Source organism: Pleurodeles waltl, chromosome 7 (genome assembly GCF_031143425.1).
Source record: "Pleurodeles waltl isolate 20211129_DDA chromosome 7, aPleWal1.hap1.20221129, whole genome shotgun sequence".
In the NCBI taxonomy this organism is placed as follows: domain Eukaryota; kingdom Metazoa; phylum Chordata; class Amphibia; order Caudata; family Salamandridae; genus Pleurodeles; species Pleurodeles waltl.
The window spans coordinates 136,191,581-136,214,051 of NC_090446.1; the positions used below are offsets into that span (position 1 = coordinate 136,191,581).

Sequence of the window (22,471 nt, forward strand, 5' to 3'; positions counted from 1 at the left end):
ACATTTCATCAGTTACTTGTACACAAAGCTCCTAAATAGCCAGCTATTTAGAGATTTGGGGGCATAGTTATGAGCACCTTACGTCAATGGAGAATCACTTTGTGACGCTCTGGTGGAGCAAACACCAAAATCACATCTATGAGGCCACGCAAAGCTGGCCTCACAGATATGAGTAAGGCAAGGCTGTGCAAATCACTGCATTGCCTTATTCTGCGCTTCAGAGGTATTCCCAAGCAACACCCATGGATTTTTGATGCTTTCTTAAATTCACAAAACCTGTAAACCTGGGGATGCGCCAAAACCTAATGCATCCCAAGGTGAGGCGTAACAAGGAGAAATGACTTTATTTCTTCTAATTTTTTCCTCTTTCCATGTGTGCTGCATTCTGCAGCAGACAAAGAAAGAGGAAAACATCTCCCAGGACTGTTTGTTTGCAAGACGATGCCCTCTCCAGCACAAAATAATCCTGCTGACAACATAGGCACCCCCTTGCACCATTGTGCAAGGGTGCCTGCATTGGTGCTAGACTTCTGAAATGGCACCAGCGCAGTGGAAAATACAGGAATGCACTGTATTACTTAAATACAGTGCATTTCTGCCCTTTCATTTTGGCGTAGGGCAGAGCAGCAAGGTGACTTGCTGTGCTGCCCTTAGCCAAATCCCCATAAGTGAGGGCCTTATAGTATTCTGTACGACTTGTAAGTTTCTGACTGCAACCAAGACACTTGAATGAAGAATACGTTTCAAAAGTGTTTGGGCTAGTTCCATCCTTGATTTTGGGTGATATATGCTAAAGCAAAAGAACAAAACAAACAGTCCAGGAACAGAAGACAACGAAAAGAGCACTACCAAAATATTGCCTTCTGTCTGAAGGTTGGGAAAACACGAAATAGGATGGAGAGCAGACTGGCAGGGAAAATTCTTTAACTGCAAATAGATACAAGCAGAAAGAAGATGCTGTGGAAATCTTAATGTGGTCTTGGGGCTAGAAGAAACAGCTGACAAGAGTAAAAAAATACAGCCTTAGGACTTACTAAAAAGAAGTGTGGCAGATATCTGACAATGGAATTCAGATCAGGGCTTATGCTTTTCCGCTTTATTGGCTAAATTGCGGCCATAGACGTCAAGAGGTTGATATGCTGCACAGACCAACGTACACAAGATGCCATTATTACAGTTTTGTTAGAGGAACTATACCAAACCTGGCAGCAGAATGATTCAAAAGCAGATGAATTAACACAAAATCCAAATCTGTAGCTGTAAGCTGGCCTCATGCTCCTTTGTTGTGTCACTTTTTAGAGTAGAAATGATGAATTCCCAAAATATGGTGGAAAAATATTGTGATACAAGAATATTGTTTAAAAAATATCATCATCTCAAAAATATTATGGGGCGAAAGTAGAAGGTAAGAATATTGTGTTTTTTTAAGGTCTATACTTTTAAGTATAGATGTGCAAAGTGAGCCATTTTTGGGTGGTCACCTGCAGTTTTTTATTTTTTTGAGGGGACTTGCCTGCTGGTAATCTTGAGCTCTAACTCTAAGGAACCTGCTATCCCGTGCCCCGAACATTTGCTCCGACCACTAAAACATGTAAAAATTGGATTAAAACCAGATTGGCATATGTAACGTTCCCAAAGGCAATAGTATGTGGTGCTTAAATACACCCACTGTATGGAAAGTTAAATACTACTTGTGGCCTGCAGCATCTACTGCGCTATCCACTACAGTTGTAGTGAAAATACAGTTGCAGACTGAGGCACTGACATGTGAAAATCATCTTTTTCATGGATAGGAAAACCAGATTTTTAATATTAAATTAGCCATCGCCAAGAGCACCTTGCTGCCAATAAGGAAGGGAGCATAATATTTAAGAGAACAGCATAAGTGACATTAGAAATGTCATGTTCCCCCAGAGACTAGGCCCAAAAGAACCTTGTCAATGCTCATGCTGTAGCTGGCACACAGGAAAAGGTAAACAATACATTATAAACTTTGATCTATTTCTTCTGACTGATACCAACCAAAGTCACGTCACAGGCTTAGTTTTATATTTCCTGAAGATTCAATTTAATGGTGAAGTCAGATTTTTATTAAATGTATTTGAAATGTAACTTTTAGAAAGATACCTTTACCCTGTGTGTACCTGCTGGAGGCAAATATGCATTAACTCTCCAGCAACTGCACAGATGGTTCTTGGGCAAAAGTAGGTGCGACAGAGGTGTGAAACCTCCTCCCAGAGCACAGAAAATGGCTGAGAGTGGGGAGGTGGTGTCTTTCCCTGATAGGAAGACCAGTTGTGGTGGATTCAGAAACTTAATTGACTTCCAAATTGGCTTTCTCTTTCACAGGTAAATAGTAGGTGATACTTGAAAAGCCCCAGCTTGTGTCCCTTTAGTCAGGCTGGTACCAAACCCGTAGGCGGAAATCTAACCCCAAAACGGTTTTGAGTGAGTGCAGAGGAGGGAACTGCTCACTACCCTGCCCACACCTCTGGGTCGGCAGATAGGCTCTGATAAGGGGAGAAATGTTTTTGAGAACGGGGGCACTGAGAGATTGTTTACAGGAGGGCAAACAAGAACTGCTGAAAAAGTGGGTACGGTGCCCTAGTAACCTTTACCCCATTGGTTGGGGTGGGGGGCAGGAGTGCCCTAAACCCACTAACTTGTGCCAACAATAAAGTCGGACGCCCAAGGCACCCTCCTCAGATCCCTTTCTGGACCTGTGGAAGATCTGAAGAGGACTGGACTTGCTGTGTGTGACCTGAGAGGAACCCTCAAGCACTGGACCTGCTACATTTTGTACCCAGGACAAATAAGTGGATGCCAAGGGGCAGATGGCTGACCTCCTGTGTGGTTACAGGTACCCCAAAACAAGCTGCTTAACAGGCCTTTTCCTGGAAGTGCCTAGCTGACCAGTAGCACCTGGAACTGGGCTGGATCTTGCCATCTGCCTGACACAGTGAAAGTGTCTAAGAGCCCTCCCCTGAGGTCCTGGAGGCCTTAGATGTATACTTCTGTGGTTGTTTGGGCACCAAAAGAAAGTTTGGAAACTTTTAAAAAACCTTTTCCTCCAGAGCTTCAACAGAGGGGAAAAAGTAACACAGCGTAGGACTAAATTTCAGCTGAGACCCAGACAAGGTTCCCAGCAAGTAAAAAAAAAAAACAATGACATTCCCATTCTGCGAGAAATCTCCAGTGGTTGGATACCTGAAGTTACCGTTTTAACTAACTTCAATGGCAGTGGCTACAGGTTCAGCTGCAGCCCATGACGATCAACTTCTTACTTCACACTAAAATTCACTGAAAAACCAAAGGTTAAAGCAACGTTATAGTTAGGAATTTAAACAAACAATACCACTGAATCCACCAGTTATAGTTATCTCAAATAACTAAACTTGTGCCATTAAGTACTTATAACTCATGTCCCAGCCATGCTGCTAATTATCTCCAATATTACATCAATGAGATCCCTGATGATAACACTGTGCATGGCGGAGGTGCGAGTTATGGTTTCTTTAGGAAATGAGTTAAAGTTGCTTGAGAAAACCATGTTGGTGAACTTCAGTGCTTTCATTTTCACTTAACTATAAAGTTCCTTTAATCTTTTTTTGTGTGTGTGTGTGTGTATTCTTAAATTTGTATGATATTCTGACCCACAATATTTTTGATACAATATTTTCATACTGTACTCAGTATTGTTGTTAATATTTTTTATACAATAAATACACTTGTCTCACAATATTTTTGTTCCTGATATTTTGTCATACAATTGAAGAAATGTCTTGTGCGTGATCTTTTCTGAATTATAATTAGAATTCAATAGTTGCTTAGGACTGATAACCTAAAGGAATAATCTGAATTACAATTAGGCATCCGGAGAGTGTGTGAAGAGGCAAAAAAAAGGAAAAACACAAATGAAAAGAATTTGCAACTCAGCAGAGAAGAACAAGGAGCATATAAAGAAACATTTAGGGCCAGATGTACGACTGTTCTAGTGCTCACAAATGACGATTCGGCCCATTTGAAACAGCTGAATCGGCCTCTGGCATGTACACACCCTATTTTGTGAGCTGGTAACCTATTTCTGACTCGCAAAATAGGGTTTGTGAGATGCTATTAGGAAGGGGAGTGCCAAGGGCGTCTCTTACCAATAGCGAGTCGCAGGGGGATGTACATCTTTTTGCGACCAGAATGAGGTTCAAGTAGGTGGTAAGCAAATTGCAACCAGGAAGGGGTCCTCAGGGGATCTCATTCACTTTGTGAATGGTAGCAAAAATATCTTTTAAGAACAGGCAGTAGTCCCATGAACCACTGCGTATGCTTAAAAAATGAAACCAAAACATTTCATTTTTATTTTTGAAATGCATCCCGTTTTCCTTTAATGGGTCGTACATCTGGCCCTTAATGTCCTTTTTTTCCTACAAAACCACACACAGAAATGCTGGAGAGTGTGTCTTCACACTCAGTGATGTATGTCAGGGCTATGTGGGGGTGAGGGCCAGTCATAGACTGAATGACAGAACATTGAACTTTGTAGCAATCCCGAAAGGGCTGGTGAGGCAAATTACAGCACAGGATAGTTTCACCATGAAAAGTGATGAGCAGTGTTGGGCGGTTTGCCCAAATACTATGTAGATGAATTGCACGTACACTGTTACTTGAGAGGTTTGTGACAATGGTGGACAATTTTCCATCACAATGTAAAGTGTATCACTGTGCTGGAGCAAGTGCAAGTGATAGATGAGTTTCCACACTTAGTAAGTAGTGCACTGACGCATAGCATGTCAAATGAACGGCGCATGATTTGCTTCTTACCGTTACTGTGATTTCCTGTTTGGAGTGTGGCAGGAGCCGGCAGGGCGCCCCCGAGAGAGCCATAGCCACGATAACTGTAGTTCAGGCTACCATTGATGTAGACAGGATCCTGGGTGTAAGACGATGCTGGCAATGTGAAGGAGGAGTGAGTAAGAGCTGCAGGGTCACGGGGGAGTGGTTTATCCAGCGTGATGGCATCATCCTGCATTGAAGAAAATATGGTTACTTCTACAGAAATGCACCCAAGAGTCCTTACTAAACCTGATGGAGGAGCTGCAGGTACCACTAAAGTGTCAGGGACCCAACAGTCAGTAAATATCAGCATTGTGCTAGTGCCCCTTAAAACATCCCATTTCACTTAACAACAGCATCAGACTCCTTCCTTCCTTCGAGGACAGCAGTAGTTATTTCACTCCTTGTGACCGTACTTCTGCTAGTTCTGCCAAAAAAGATTAAGTGGTCTATGCCTTTCCTCCTAACATAGCTAACATCTGGTGTCAAACATGGAAGTGATAACATCTCTTCAATCGTGAGGTCACACAGGCGCAGTAACACGCTGGCGGCTTGATCAGGCCAGCCCCCACATGGTACTAATTTTACACCAGTAGAAGTGGTCGATGATTGTTCAGGTCTTACCACCCTTACATTTGGAGGTTACGTCAGCCCATAGACACTAACTTGGGGGTGGGGAGGATTTAAAATATACAGAATTCCGGAACATAAGCCATGAGCTGTTCTATAAGATGGCATCACTTTGTAAATATGGCGTGGGGAAAAGGCCACTTTAGCGCCACCTTTGCATCCCGCTATGGCGGTGCTAAGGTGGGGCTAGGGGCACTTAAATACGCCCCTAGTGTTTACTCCCTTAAAGACAGCAGTATTCCTTGCACAACCGACTAAACAGTTCCTCTCCCCTCTGAACTCCCAGCCCAGAAAGAGCAGTGTCCTCTTTCTCCCTGGTAAGGAAACCCTTTCAGACTCACTGACTGACTGTTCCAAACAGCTAACATATCGTTGAAAAAGATAATGTGCCCTTTACCTGTGAGCTTTGATAGATTTCAAGCCTCATCCGCTTCGCCGCTTTTCGGGTCTCACTTTCACAGGCTGCAGCTAGAATATTCTCAGCCATGGCAGAAGTCAGGTGAGGGGGTGTCGGCCTAGCCTGCAGAGAAAGTTCAGAGAAACTCAAGGGAATTAGTCTTATGTGAAGCTCATGTTTTGGTGTGAATTTTAGATTTGGATCGAACTTACATGATGTTATCTCACAGAAATATATTTCTTAAGAACAGTTCCAAGGAGAGGAAGAGCATTTATTTTTTTTAAATGTTGGACATTAGGCATTTTGAACCTTACAATGTTTAATTTTGGACGTACACTAGAGACTTTTAGGACAAAACAGGAACATTTGGGTTTCTAATCTCGGTCAGAAAAGAGATTAGAAAAGGTGAATCAGGGCAATAGTAGGTAATTCATTACTAGCAGGTAATGAATGGTTTTGCAGCATAGGGTTCCTTGAAAGCCCCTAGACGGAATATTCCTGTCACCGGCTAAAAACAGTTGCTTCCTAGGTTTCGGCCCTTATGACCCTTCCTTACCTGAGATCTGCCCACAAAATGAATCCTTGGTTTCCGCTTCCATGTCAATGATGGAAAACACCTTATTGTTGTGGAAAAGCCGCCTGGAATGTTGAGTGTGAATAAGTAGAGGGTAATGCAACACTAAACAACTTATTCTTCTCCTTCGTCAGATCCTCAGGAACACTACCTGCATAAAGAATGCCAAGCAGTATCCAAAAAGATGGTAGCAAGATGGAAAGGAAAGGGCCTACGTGAAAAGGTTTTCAAGAATTACTTCCAGATATTATTATTTGTGTATTGGTCCAGTTTCAAAAAGTGATGCTTGCAGAAGCATGAACTAAACTATTTATAATCGCTTTTCAACTTTTATCCAGGGGACAGTTCACCACATAGCATCAAAGAGTAATATATTGACGCCTACTATCTCACAATCAAAAATACTTGGGAACCTCTCAAAGAATATCATGTAGACCTGACGTCAGGGGTGCAGGCACACGGACCCAAGGCGGAGGCATGAGCCCGCCTAACAATGAGATTAACTTTTACTGATTATTGAGCCTATATGATTATTTCATTGTGGATCTTGAGCCTAGATGCTGTGGGTGGGGGTTGAGGTGCTCCCTTGCGTGGGATACATACAGCTGGTCATTGCCATCTGTGGATGGGGGGTGTTTGTGAAATTTAACATGGATTGATGTAACATACATACTTGGACTCTTTCTGTGGCCTGAGAATGCTTAATCTGATTTCTGAACTGGTATGATGTTGATGTGATTTGTCGACAGATTTACTGGAAATGGAGTCTGTGGCATACTTGAGGACGATGGAGGGACAGATCTTGTGACCAGTATTTGTTTCTACTTTGACGGTGCGCCTCTAGAGGCTGAAGGTGCGACTTCACCTTAACAAGTCTGTCCTTTCATAGCAGAGGTAGAAAGTCTCTTGTTGAGTGTTACACAGGGCTCTGAGGTAGCCCCACAATCTACATATTTTGAGGCAGGTGTGTCTGATTTGCACTTATTAGATTTCAAAGCATTTTTTTCAAACAATTTACTTGCGAACTATGCATTTAGAAGATGCAGCAGCCCTTTCTGTCCTTTAGGATTTTGGTACTAAATGTCTCACATATGCTGCATTCTTTTGGCTTATGGCAGGATTTATGTAAACAAAAGAACAAGCTACTTACCTTTGGATATGCTTTTTCTGGTGGATACTGTATCTACCTGTAGATTCCTCCTTTTTTGAATACTCTAAGGCGCCAGAATTCCACCAACACTTTCTTGAAAGCTCTCCTACGTCGACAAGGGCTTTGGAATCTGCACGCGACCTCGTGTGATGTCACTGGAGCCATAAGAGGCCTTCCTCGGCATGCTGACATCAGTTTCCACCCATTTTTGGGTACCTTTGAAGCGTACTAGTGGAACTAACCCAGAAATTGAATTCCCGTTCTTAAAATCTTAAGCCAAATATTTACTCATAAAAACCCATACCACATATACAAAAAACTAAACAAAACTCTTTTTGGTATATGCAGACAAGTAACAGGGAAGTGGGTGGGTTGATGAGGAATCCGCAGGTAAGGAAAATGTTACTTACAAGTAGACATCTGTTCGTGGCATGTGGTGCTGTAGATTTACATGCTGTGCATAAGCTTGCCATCTAGTGTTGGGTTCGGAGTAGTACAACTTGTGTTTTGCTTGAAGAAAGTTTTCGTGTCATGGGATCAAGTGACTCCTCTTCTCGATAATACTGCACAAGGGCAACGAGTTCTTTGTTAGATTGTTTCTCCGGTGGCAGGAGAGTGAAGTAGTGAAAAATAGATAATAGGATAGAAAAGATGTCCATGCAGTGTATTTACATATGTACATTATTTATATATATGAGAGTAAATTGCAACATCTACACACGTCCCGGGAGGAGCGAGGGCGCATGTGAATCTACAGCACTACATGCCACGAACAGATGTCTACTGGTAAGTAACATTTTCCGTTCGATGGCATGTGTAGCTGTAGATACACATGCTGTGCATAGACTGTAAAGCAGTCCCTCCCGAAAGCAGTGGCTAGTGCGCAGGGGTTGCAATTGTTTGAAAAAGTGTTTTAAGTACAGCTTGTCCAACATTTGCTTGTTGTCTTGCAAAGACGTCTACACAATGATGTTTTGTAAATGTGTGTGGTGTAGACTGTGTTGCTGCTTTACAAATGTCTGCTATAGGTATGTTACCCAAAAATGCAAAAGATGCACCTTTCTTCCTAGTGGAGTGTGCTCTAGGTGGTATAGGTAATAGTCGCTTAGCTTTAGTATAGCAAGTTTAAATGCAGTTGACTATCCATCTTGCTATAGTTGTTTTACATATAGGATCGCCTTTGTGCAGTATGGAGAAAGCCACAAAAAGTTGTTTTGTTTTCCTAAAATGTTTTGTTCTATCTATGTAGTACATAAAAGCGCTTTTAACATCTAGAGTATGTACAGCTCTTTCTGCTACCAAATCTGGTTTTGGGAAGAAAACTGGTAATTCTATTGTTTGATTAAAATGAAATTGCGAAATTACTTTTGGAAAGAATTTTTGATTTGTTCTTAACACATATTTTTCTTTATGAACTTGAAAGAAAGGTTCTTCCAAAGTTAATGTCTGGAGCTCACTGACATGTCTGAGGGAGGTGATGGATATTAAAAAGGCTACTTTCCATGAAAGGAATTGTAGGGGGTAGGAGTGAAGTGGCTCAAATGGTGTAGTCATGAGCCTTGTTAGTACAATGTTAAGATTCCATCATGGAGCTGGAGGAATTCCTGGTGGAATCATCCTTTTTAGTCCTTCCATAAATGCTTTATTACTGGAATTTTAAACAAAAAATATGTTGCTATTTTGAAGATATGCAGCTATAGCGGCTAAATGTAATCAAATGTGCAAGCTAAATTTGCTTTTTGTAAATGTAATAAATATTATAAAATGTCTTGTACTGTTGGTTTGGGGGGGGGGGGGGGGTCAATGTTTTTTGTTTGTGAGTAAGAAACAAAACGTTTCCATTTTGCTGCACAGAATTGCCTGAGGTAACTGTAAATATCCAAATTCTATGACTTCAGGAGCCATTTCGCTAGGTTGAATGATTTAGGATTTGGATGTCTTATTTGTCCCTGTTGTTTTGTCAGGAGATCTGGTCTGTTGTGAAGGTCATGATGAGGAACAACTGAGAGTTACAAAAGCGTTGTGCACCACGGTTGATGTGCCCATGTAGGGGCCACTGAGCTCATGTTGAGTGTTTTATCTTTCAGACTAGAAATGGTAAGAGCGGGAGAGGGGGGAAAGCGTAAGCAAATATCCCTGACCAACTAATCCGTAGAGCATTGACCTTGGACTGAGGGTGTGAGAACCTGGAGGTGAAGTTTTGGCATTTTTTGTTGCGAACAGATCTGTTCGAGGTGTTCCCCACTTTTTGAAGTACTGTTCAAGGACTTGTGGGTGGAGTTCCCACTTGTGTGTTTGTTGATGCATCCAGCTTAGTAGGTCTGCTAAGTGGCTGTCTGTCCCCGGGAGATATTGTGCCACTATGTGAATGTGGTGACGAATCACCCATTTCCATATTGTTTCTGCAAGATGGGATAGTTGATGAGATTGTGTCCCCCCTGTTTTCGAAGATAGTACATGGCAGTCATGTTGTCTGTACGTATCAACACTGTTTTGGGTTGCAACTGTGAAAGGAATGCTTTAATTGCCAAGAATATTGCTTGCAGTTCCAGGTAATTGATATGAAGAGATCAATGCGTATTGTCCCATTTCCACTGGATTGTTAGGTTGAGGAGAAGAGCTCCCCAACTGTTCTTTGAGGCATCTGTTATTAGAGTGATTTGAGGCACAGGGTCTACAATGGGGCGTCCTTCATAAGGTTTGTGATATTCCACCAATGTAGAGAGAGACACCTCCACCAACACTAGATCTTCCATTTGACGCTGTGCCTGAGACCACTGACGTGAGAGACATTGTTGTTGACGAGAGAGACATTGTTGAAGAGGACGCATATGAAGTCTGGCATGAAGCACTAAGGTAATGCAAGATGCCATCATCCCTAACATTTTCATACCAGTTCTTACTGTGAATGTTTGGTTCTGTTTTAACGTTGCGATCAATTTGGAATTGGACCCAGTTTGGATTGGGAAAGTCTATTCCTAATTGTGTATTTAGGATAGATCCTAGATAGGGTTGTATTTGGAGAGGTTGCAGATGAGATTTGACGTAATTTATGGTGAACTCTAGAGAGTGTAGGAGACAAATTGTAGCTGGGGTATATTTTTGACACTGTGCAAATGAATTGGCTTTGATGAGCCCATGGTCCAAATAAGAGAAAACATGAATTTGTTTTCTTCTGAGATGTGTTGCAACCACTGCAAGGCATTTTGTGAATACTCTTGGAACAGCTGTGACTCCGAATGGTAGTACTTTGAATTGGTAATGTTTGCCTGCCACTGCAAATCTTAGGTATTTGCGGTGTGCAGGATGAACTGGAATGTGAAAGTAAGCCTTTTTTAGGTCTAGCGCTATCATGAAGTCGCCTAGTTGTAATAAAGGAATAACATTGTGAAGAGTTCTGACAGGACGTAGTGGTTTAAGGGTCTGGGGTCTAATATTGGTCTGAGAGACCTGTCTTTTTTGGGAATTAGGTAATACAGGGAGTAAATTCCTGTTCCTTGGTATTGTAATAGTACTGTTTCTATAGCTCCTTTTATAAAAGGGAAATGTATTTCCTCTTTGAGAAGAGTGAGATGATCTTGTGTGAGTACGAGGGGGTATATTTGGTGGAGTAGAAATGAGCTACAGACAATAAACAGTTTGGATACTTTGAAGTACCAATTGATCAGTGGTAATTGGAGTCCATTGGTGGTAAAAGAGTTGTAACCTTCCCCCTACAGGAGTGGTGTGTGTTAGTATTGTTTGTTGTAAGTCATTGTTTAGTGACTGATGCAGATGGATTTCCTCTTCCCTTATTATTGTTTCCTCTATAAGATCCTCTAAAGTAACCTCTGATGTATTGAGAGGTGGATTTAGGACGATTTGTGGAATGTTATTGAAATGATTATCTGAATCCTCTTGTAAACCCTGCACGACGAAAATTACTCCTATGTGTGCTGGCTTTTAAGGTTCCCATAGCTTTGGCAGTTTGATTATCTTTATTTAATTTTTCAAGTGTGGTATCTACTTGTGAACCGAATAAATGCTCTTTATCAAAAGGCATGTTTAAAACTGCCTGCTGTACCTTCTGTTTAAATCCTGAACATCTGAACCAGGCATGGCGCCTTATGACACTTGTGTTAATACTACACGCTGCTGTATCAGCAGCATCAAGTGCACATAGAATGCAGTTATTTGAAATTGTTTGGCCCTCCTTTACAATTTCTACCCCTTTTTTACGATGTTCTTCTGGTAGGTATTGTAAAAGTTCTCCCATAGCATACCAGTGAGCTCTGTAATACCTGGATAATAAAGCTGGTGCATTAGCAATTTGTCTGAGCTGCCACTTTTTTCCCTGCCGCATCTAATTTTTTACTTTCTTTATCAGGAGAAGGTGTGTCTCCTGTTGAGTGGCTATTAGCCCTTTTGCGTGAAGCAGTAGATGCAACAATAGAGTCTGGAGGGATTCGTGTTTTTATATATAAAGGATCCGCGTTGTACTTCTTATCAATCACTGTACATATGTACATTGTGAGATGCTGCTGCTCTCGATATAACCTGTTGGTATGATGTGGAATCCTCAGGTGGTGAAGGTCTAGCTGAGTAAAGATCTGGATCATTTGGAGAAATAGGATCCGGATCATATGCATCCCCTGGATCCTGTTCATCTAATGTATCCCCTATATCTTGAGAGCCACCAGGTGGTGAACTAGGTGGTGTGAACCCTGAATGAGAGGGAGATGTTGTTGGAGGAATATGTTGTAGAGAAGTAGGGAAAGGTGGAGATGTTTGAGTATGAAAAGAAGTCTTTTCTTTGATAGTCTTTTTTGGAGGTGTAAAGGAATCAAGACTCTTGGAAAGTTAATTTCCTTTTTAAAGGTGGCGGAGGTGACCTTATAATCTGCCCTGTTACTTGTTCAACTTGAAGTCGGCTCTGCCAAGCATCCATAGCCTCTAAAATTAGTTCCACTTGTGATGTGGGGTTGTTATAGACTGTACAGTCAATGAAAGTCTTTTGTGATGTTTTCGGTTCCGAATGTTTTTGTGGATGGAAACTTTTCGGTGATGAAACATTGGCTGACTGTTGTCTTTTTTTCGGTGCCGAAGTGGTCCGCACTGAAGCACCATATAATGAAAATGTCACTTACCCAGTGTACATCTGTTCATGGCATTGGTCGCTGCAGATTCACATGTTGTGCACAGTCCGCCATCTGGTGTTGGGTCGGAGTGTTACAAGTTGTTTTTCTTCGAAGAAGTCTTTCGAGTCACGAGACCGAGGGACTCCTCCTCTTTGCTTCCATTGCGCATGGGCGTCGGCTCCATTTTAGATTGTTTTCCCCGCAGAGGGTGAGGTAGGAGTTGTGTGTGTTAGTAATAGTGCCCATGCAATGGAATGAATAAGTATGTACAAATTAAGGTTAAGTAATATATATATATATACAAATGTACAGATGTTGAAGATAACTTCCGACGGCTACAGGCTCCCGGGGAGGCGGGTGGGCACATGTGAATCTGCAGCGACCAATGCCACGAACAGATGTACACTGGGTAAGTGACATTTTCAGTTCGATGGCATCTGTTGCTGCAGATACACATGCTGTGCATAGACTAGTAAGCAGTTATCTCCCCAAAAGCGGTGGCTCAGCCTGTAGGAGTGGAAGTAGTCTGAAACAAAGTTCTCAGTACGGCTTGACCTACTGTGGCCTGTTGTGCGGATAGCACGTCTACACAGTAGTGTTTAGTAAATGTGTGAGGCGTGGACCATGTGGCTGCCTTACATATTTCGTGCATTGGAATATTTCCTAGGAATGCTATGGTAGCGCCTTTTTTCCTGGTTGAGTGTGCCTTTGGTGTAATGGGCAGTTGTCTCTTTGCTTTAAGATAGCAGGTTTGGATGCACTTAACTATCCATCTGGCTATACCTTGTTTTGATATTGGGTTTCCTGTATGAGGTTTTTGAAATGCAATAAACAGTTGTTTTGTTTTCCTAACCTCCTTTGTTCTGTCGATGTAGTACATTAGTGCTCTTTTGACATCTAATGTATGTAGTGCCTTTTCAGCTACTGAGTCTGGCTGTGGGAAGAACACTGGTAACTCTACCGTTTGATTTAAGTGGAACGGTGAAATAACCTTTGGTAGGAATTTAGGATTGGTTCTTAGTACAACCTTATTTTTGTGTATTTGGATAAAAGGTTCTTGTATTGTAAATGCCTGAATTTCACTTACTCTTCTTAGAGATGTGATGGCAATGAGAAATGCAACTTTCCAGGTTAAGAATTGTATTTCACAATAATGCATGGGTTCAAAAGGTGGTCCCATGAGTCTTGTCAAGACGAAGTTAAGGTTCCATGAAGGAACTGGTGGTGTTCTTGGTGGTATTATTCTTCTTAGGCCCTCCATAAATGCTTTAATGACGGGCATCCTAAACAGTGAAGTTGAATGAGTAATCTGCAGGTATGCAGATATTGCTGCAAGGTGTATTTTTATGGAAGAGAAGGCTAGATTTGACTTTTGTAAGAGTAGTAAGTATCCCACTACATCTTTTGGGGATGCGTGTAATGGATGAACTTGATTATTATGGCAGTAGCAAACAAACCTTTTCCATTTGCTTGCATAGCAGTGTCTAGTGGATGGTCTTCTAGCTTGTTTTATGACTTCCATACATTCTTGAGTGAGGTTTAAATGTCCGAATTCTAGGATTTCAGGAGCCAGATTGCTAGATTGAGCGATGCTGGGTTTGGATGCCTGATCTGCTGTTTGTGTTGTGTTAACAGATCTGGCCTGTTGGGTAACTTGACGTGTGGTACTACCGACAGGTCTAGTAGTGTTGTGTACCAAGGTTGTCTTGCCCATGTTGGTGCTATTAATATGAGTTTGAGTTTGTTTTGACTCAATTTGTTTACTAGATATGGAAGGAGAGGGAGAGGGGGAAAAGCGTATGCAAATTTCCCTGACCAGTTCACCCATAGGGCATTGCCTTGAGACTGTCTGTGTGGGTACCTGGATGCGAAGTCTCGGCATTTTGCGTTCTCCTTTGTTGCAAATGAACGAGTTACTTACCTTCGGTAACGACTTTTCTGGTGGATACATTAGCTACCTGTGGATTCCTCACCTCATGAATACTCCCATGGCGCCAGCATTCTACGGAAATCTTCTTACTAGTCTCTGCACGTCGACGAGGACGTCACTGTCTCGCACGCGACGCCGTCTGACGTCATACAGGCAATAAGAGGTCCTCGACGACGTGCGGACGTCAGTACCAATCATTTTTTACGTGCATGAGAACAACCAGGCAATGCAATGAAAGAACAAAGCAACATCCATTATAATGTAAAAATACACCACATTGTATGAATAACTGTAAATCTTTTTATGTACATATATATATATATATATATATATAAAACTCTCTCTTTTAAAATATATACACACACCAAGTATATACATAAAGATATATAGACATATACCTACATATATATAAATATATTATATATATACATCTATTGCACCCTCAAAGACCAAGAGGAGCACACTCAAGGATTACTTGGCAAGACCATAAAGGCAACGGGGAGGCGGGTGGGACCGTGAGGAATCCACAGGTAGCTAATGTATCCACCAGAAAAGTCGTTACCGAAGGTAAGTAACTCGTTCTTCTGATGGATACAACTACCTGTGGATTCCTCACCTCATGAATAGAGTCCCAAAGCAGTACCACTCCCGGCGGTGGGTGCCTAAATGGTCAAACCAAGAAATCCTGCAGCACTGACCGTGCAAAATGGCCGTCCCTTCTAACCTCAGAATCTAAACAGTAATGTTTTGCAAAAGTGTGAAGGGACGACCAAGTTGCGGCCTTGCAGATGTCGACCACAGGAACACCTCTGGCTAAGGCCGAAGTGGCCGACTTAGCTCTGGTGGAATGAGCCCTAATGCCCTCAGGAGGATCCTTCTTTGCCAAAGAGTAACATATTTTAATGCAAAGAACAACCCACCTGGATAGTGTTCTCTTGTGGACTGCCTTTCCTCTCCTCTTGCCCACGTATCCAATAAACAGCTGATCCTCCAGCCTGAAATCCTTTGTTCTATCGATAAAGAAGCTCAACGCTCTCTTTGGGTCCAGACGGTGCAGTCTTTCTTCCTCTTTGGAAGGATGAGGCGGAGGATAGAACGTGGACAAAGTAATTGCCTGAGCCAAATGGAAGGGTGAAACAACCTTCGGGAGGAAAGCAGCCTTGGTCCTCAACACCACCTTATCCCCATAAAAAGTTGTATAAGGGGGTTTTACTGATAAGGCCTGCAACTCACTCACTCTCCTTGCTGATGTTATAGCTATCAGGAAGACTGTTTTTAAAACCAAATACCTCAAGGGGCAGGAATGCATAGGTTCAAAAGGGGACCCCATAAGGAAAGTCAGGACTAAGGACAAATCCCATTGCGGCATAACGAATGGCTTTGGAGGATATTGATTTAGAAGACCTTTCAAGAATCTGATAACAATAGGGGATTTAAATAAAGATGGTTGGTCTGGAAGACATATGAAGGCTGACAAGGCCGATAAATAACCTTTAATGGTAGCCACTGCACAGCCTTTCTGCGCCAGAGATAGAGCAAAAGACAAAACGTCCGATAGATGAGCATGTAAAGGATCAATCTGCCTCTCTCCACACCACGCAACAAATTTAGACCACCTATTAGCGTAGATAGATTTAGTGGAGTGTCGCCTGGCCGCTAATATAACATCCACTACCTCAGGCGGGAGAGAGAAGGAACTCAGGTTGCCCCGTTCAATCTCCAGGCATGTAGGTGCAGACTCTGGAGGTTGGGGTGTAGAACCTGCCCCTGCGACTGTGAGAGGAGGTCTGCCCTGAAAGGGAGACGGAGCGGCGGGCACGTTGAGAGTTGGAGAAGGTCGGAGTACCACACCCTCCTTGGCCAATCCGGAGCTATTAAGATTACTAGAGCCCGGTCTTGGCGAATCTTCCTCAATACTCGAGGAATCAAGGGTATGGGAGGAAACGCGTAAAGCAACTGGCCGCACCAGGTCATTTGAAACGCGTCCCCCAACGCTTCCTGCATCGGATACTGAAGGCTGCAGAACAACGGACAATGCGCGTTCTCTCGAGTGGCGAACAGATCTACCCGAGGAAACCCCCACTTCTGGAAGATTAAACGGACTTGATCTGGATGGAGACGCCACTCGTGGTCTGCCGAGAAGTGGCGACTGAGACTGTCCGCACGCACGTTCAAGACTCCGGCCAGATGGTTTGCTATCAAGCAAATCCGATGGTCCTTTGCCCAGGACCATAGTCGAAGAGCTTCTCTGCAGAGAAGGTACGACCCCACTCCTCCCTGCTTGTTTATGTACCACATCGTGGTAGTATTGTCCGTTAGGACCTGTACCGACTGACCACGAAGGGAAGGGAGGAAGGCCTTGAGAGCCAGACGTACAGCCCGTAACTCTAACAGATTGATGTGAAAAATCTGTTTCTCTGGAGACCAAAGACCTTTGATCTCCAGATCCCCCAGATGAGCTCCCCACCCTAGAGTGGAAGCATCCGTTATGACTGTGGCCACTGGTGGCGACTGCTGGAACGGCTTTCCTTGTGAAAGATTGTTGCTTGCAATCCACCACTTCAAATCCACAGCAGCATCTCTGGAGATCTTGACAGTACCCTCTAGATCCCCTCTGTGTTGAGACCACTGCCTTCGGAGGCACCACTGAAGAGCCCTCATGTGCCAGCGAGCATGCATGACCAACAGAATGCAGGAGGCAAAAAGACCGAGCAGACGAAGGACCTTGAGGACTGGAACTACCGCTCCATTTCCAAACATTGGAACCAAATCCTGAATATCTTGAATCCGCTGAGGCGGAGGAAAGGCCCGACCCAATGTTGTATCCAGTACTGCCCCTATGAACAGGAGGCGCTGAGAGGGCTCCAGGTGAGATTTGGGCTCGTTCACCGAAAAGCCCAGGTCGAACAACAACTGGGTTGTTGACTGCAGATGACGCAACACAAGCTCCGGGGACTTGGCTTTGATCAACCAATCGTCCAAGTAAGGGAATACTGCTATCCCCTTCCTTCTGAGCTCTGCCGCAACCACCGACATCACCTTCGTGAAGACTCGAGGTGCTGAAGTAAGACCAAACGGAAGGACCGCAAACTGGTAGTGTTGCGATCCCACCACAAACCGGAGATACTTCCTGTGTGACTTGAGTATCGGGATATGAAAGTAAGCATCCTGCAAGTCGACAGACACCATCCAGTCTTCCATGTTCAACGCCAAAAGCACCTGTGCTAGGGTCAGCATCTTGAACTTTTCCTGCTTGAGGAACCAATTCAAGATCCTCAGGTCCAGAATTGGTCTCAAACGACCATCCTTCTTGGGAATCAGGAAATACCTTGAGTAAACTCCTTGACCCCTTTCCTGCTCCGGGACCAACTCCACCGCGCCCTTTAAAAGGAGGACTTCTACCTCCTGTTCTAGCAACAGGAGGTGTTCTTGTGAACAATACGAAGGGCGGGGCGGGATGAGGGGCGGAAACTCCCGAAAGGGAAGGGTGTAGCCTTTTCCCACAACACTGAGAACCCAAGTGTCCGACGTAACAGTCTCCCATTTGGTGAGAAAATGCTGTAATCTTCCCCCTACAGGAGAGGAGTGAGTGGGAAATGGTGGAAGCCTAAGGCTGCTTCCCCTGCTGCACCCCGCCAGAGGATGAGGAAGAGGCAGAGTGCTGCTGAGAGGCTCCCCTGGTGCGGACCCTACCCCTCCCCCTAAAAGATCTATAGGGGTGGGAAGAGGCAGGTTGCTGATATCTTCCCCGAAAGGAAGAGGAGGAAGAGCCACGCCCAAATCCACGAAACCTCCTGAAGAATCTGGAAGAGGCCGTGGAAGAAGGAGCTTGGAGTCCCAACGACTTAGCCGTGGCCCTGCTCTCCTTAAAACGTTCCAAGGCCGAATCAGCCTTAGCCCCAAACAGTTTGTCCCCATCAAACGGGAGATCCAACAATGTGGACTGTACATCTGCCGAAAAGCCCGAGTTACGGAGCCAGGCCTGTCTCCTTTCCACCACAGTTGTGCCCATTGCTCTGGCTACCGAGTCGGTGGTATCCAGTCCCGTCTGGATAATTTGGGTCGCAGCAGCCTGGGCATCAGAGACAAGATCCAAAAGACCCTGGGGAAGCTCTGTAAACGAAGAGGAGATGTCATCCATCAGAGCATGAATATACCTCCCCAGGATACAGGTCGCATTAGTGGCCTTTAACGCCAGACTGCAGGACGAAAAAATCTTCTTCGACTGCGCCTCTAGCTTTTTTGAGTCTCTGTCCCCAGGCACCGTCGGGAAAGAACCAGGCGCTGACTTGGACGAACAGGAGGCCTGCACTACCAAGCTCTCCGGCGTAGGGTGCCTAGATAGGAAACCAGGATCAGTTGGAGCCGTCCGATACCTCCTGGCCACGGCTCTGTGAACTGCTGGGGAAGATGCCGGCCTCTTCCACACCTCTAAAACCGGATCCAGCAGAGCGTCATTAAAAGGTAACAGAGGCTCCGCCGCGGCTGAGGCCGGATGCAACACCTCCGTCAAAAGGTTTTGTTTTGCCTCCACCACCGGCAAAGGCAGGTCCAAAAAACTAGCTGCCTTCCGTACCACTGTATGAAAGGAAGCAGCTTCCTCAGTATATTCCCCCGGGGACGAAAGGTCCCACTCAGGGGAAGTGTCCAGCCCACTGGCCGACTCCAGTCCACGCAGCCCATCACCCGAGTCCTCTAGCTCTCCTTCCTCTAGGGCTCGTTGGTACTCCTGCTCTTCTAGTACCCGGAGAGCACGTCTCCTCGAATGAAGTCGTTGTTCAATACGCGGAGTCGACAATGCCTCCGCCGAAGTCGAAGATCGGCGCCGATCTTCAGAAGCCACCGACGCCGCGTCCGGCGCCACATGTAACTTCGGCGCCGACGAAAGAGCAGCTGAAGCAGATGGACCCACCGGAGTCACAGGCCGAAATCCCGACGTCGACGGGATGGAAATCCCCGGGGCCAATCCTTCTGAAGCCACCGGAGCGGCCACCGGCGCCGACACTGGCGCCGAGCCCACGTTCCCAAACGGGAGAAAGGGCATAAAGGGTGCCGGCCGAAGAGGCGCAGGATCACCCAAAGAAAAGGCCAAAGGCCCAGCCGGAGCACCCCCTGGAGCCATCTGTTGGAAGATGGCATACATCGCATTCAAGAATGCGGAACTATCGGCTCCAGGGGTGGGAAAAGCCGGATACTGGGGTGCCTGTCTCGGAGGCGACCCCGACTCCGGCCTCGGCGTCTGCGCCGGAGAAAACACTTGAGGCTCCAATACCTCAATCACCGACGCCTGTCCAGGCGAAGTTGGTGACGCCGGAGAGGGCAACGGCGTCGAAGGATGCGGCGTCACCGTGGGGCTGACCTCCCATGTCTTTCGGCGCCGATCCGGAGACCTGGAACGAGCCTCCCTTGAATGACGCCGAGATTCTCTACGGCGCCGGGAGTCTCGATGACGCCGATGTTTTGGAGAAGACTTCTTGTGATGCTTCTCCTTTGACTTGGCCATAAACAGCTTCGCCTCACGTTCTTTAAGGGCCTTCGGATTCATGTGCTGACATGAATCACAAGTCGAGACGTCGTGGTCGGAGCTCAAACACCAAAGGCAATCGGAATGAGGATCCGTCACCGACATCTTGCCTCCACACTCACGACAAGGCTTAAATCCAGACTTTCTCTGCGACATTATTTCCACGGAGAAAGAGTACGCAGCAAGATATACACTGTAACCGCAAGAGTAACAGTTGCTCCCTCGAAGATAACCGTTTCGAATGCACGGAAAAAAGGGAACTGACGTCCGCACGTCGTCGAGGACCTCTTATTGCCTGTATGACGTCAGACGGCGTCGCGTGCGAGACAGTGACGTCCTCGTCGACGTGCAGAGACTAGTAAGAAGATTTCCGTAGAATGCTGGCGCCATGGGAGTATTCATGAGGTGAGGAATCCACAGGTAGTTGTATCCATCAGAAAGGTCTATTTGCGGTGTACCCCAAATTTTGAAGTAAGTGTTTAGGATTTGGGGGTGAATCTCCCATTCGTGGACCTGTTGGTGATCTCGAGAGAGATTGTCTGCTAGTTGATTTTGGATCCCTGGAATAAACTGTGCTATTAGGCGAATGTGGTTGTGAATTGCCCATTGTCATATCTTTTGTGCTAGGAGACATAGCTGTGTCGAGTGTGTTCCTCCTTGCTTGTTTAGGTAATACATTGTTGTCATGTTGTCTGTTTTGACAAGAACGTATTTGTGGGTTATGATGGGTTGAAATGCTTTTAGCGCCATGAATACTGCTAGTAATTCGAGGTGATTTATATGCAGTTTTGTTTGATGTACGTCCCATTGTCCTTGGATGCTGTGGTGATCGAGGTGTGCTCCCCACCCTGTTATGGAAGCATCTGTTGTTATTACGCATTGTGGCACTGGGTCTTGGAACGGCCGCCCTTTGTTTAAATTTGTACTGTCCCACCATAGAAGCGAGATGTATGTTTGGCGGTCTATCAACACCAGATCTAGAAGGTGACCCTGTGCATGTGACCATTGTGATGCTAAGCACTGTTGTAAGGGCCTCATGTGCAGTCTTGCGTTTGGGACAATGGCTATGCATGAGGACATCATGCCTAGGAGTTTTAAAACCACTTTTGCCTGTATTTTTCGTGTTGGATACATGGCCTGTATGACCTTGTGAAAATTTTGAACCCTTTGTGGACTCGGAGTGGCTAATCCTTTTGTTGTGTTGATTACTGCTCCTAAGTAGTGCTGTATTTTGCACGGCACAATGTTTGATTTTGTGTAGTTGAGGGAGAATCAGAGTTTGTAGAGGGTTTGTATGACATACTCTGTGTGTTGTGAACACTTTGTTAGCGAGTTGGTCTTGATTAGCCAATCGTCTAGATACGGGAATACGTGTATTTGCTGCCTTCTGATGTGTGCGGCTACTACTGCTAGGCATTTGGTAAACACCCTTGGTGCAGTTATTATACCGAACGGTAAGACTTTGAATTGATAGTGTATTCCCTTGAATACAAACCTTAGGTATTTCCTGTGTGAAGGATGTATCGGTATGTGGAAATACGCGTCTTTGAGATCTAAGGTTGTCATGTAATCTTGTTGCTTTAGCAGTGGTAACACTTCCTGTAGCGTGACCATGTGAAAGTGGTCTGATTTGATGTAGGTGTTTAGTATTCTGAGATCTAAGATTGGCCTCAGTGTTTTGTCCTTTTTGGGTATTAGAAAGTACAGTGAATAGACTCCTGTGTTTATTTCTGTACATGGTACCAGTTCTATTGCTTCTTTTTGCAGTAGTGCTTGAACTTCTATTTCTAGGAGGTCTAAATGCTGTTTTGACATTTTTTGTGTTTTGGGTGGGATATTTGGAGGGATCTGTAGAAATTCTATGCAATAACCATGTTGGATAATTGCTAAGACCCAAGTGTCTGTTGTTAAATCCACCCATGATTGATAAAACTGACTTAGTCTTCCCCCCACTGGTGTTATGTGGAGGGGTTGAGTGACCCGTAAGTCACTGTTTGGTTGTTGGGGTTTTGGGGCTTTGAAATTTCCCCCGGTTTCTCGGGAATTGTCCTCCTCTGTACTGGCCCCGAAAACCTCCCCTTTGGTACTGTCCCTGGTAGGTAGATGGTGTTGATTGTGAGGTGCTGGCTTGTGTGGCCTGACCCCGAAACCCTCCTCTGAATGTTGTTTTACGGAAGGTGCCGAAAGTGCCTCTGCTCTGCGGGGAGTAGAGCGCGCCCATGGCCTTGGCTGTGTCAGTGTCCTTTTTCAGCTTCTCAATCGCCGTGTCAACCTCTGGTCCGAACAATTGTTGTTCGTTGAACGGCATATTGAGTACTGCTT

General features: G+C 44.7%; 1 protein-coding gene across 4 annotated transcripts in view; it reads right to left on the bottom strand.

The window, feature by feature from the left end:
- The window catches only part of NOL4L (nucleolar protein 4 like), a 407,582-nt gene that overhangs the window by 16,921 nt on the left and 368,190 nt on the right, over nucleotides 1-22,471 (bottom strand). For all 4 annotated transcript variants that reach the window (XM_069243393.1, XM_069243394.1, XM_069243392.1 and 1 more), the window contains 2 exons: nucleotides 5,855-5,977; nucleotides 4,816-5,017 (listed from right to left, as the gene is read on the bottom strand). In XM_069243393.1, coding sequence (XP_069099494.1) covers nucleotides 4,816-5,017; nucleotides 5,855-5,977 — 325 coding nt within the window. The remainder of the gene's footprint in view (nucleotides 1-4,815; nucleotides 5,018-5,854; nucleotides 5,978-22,471) is intronic.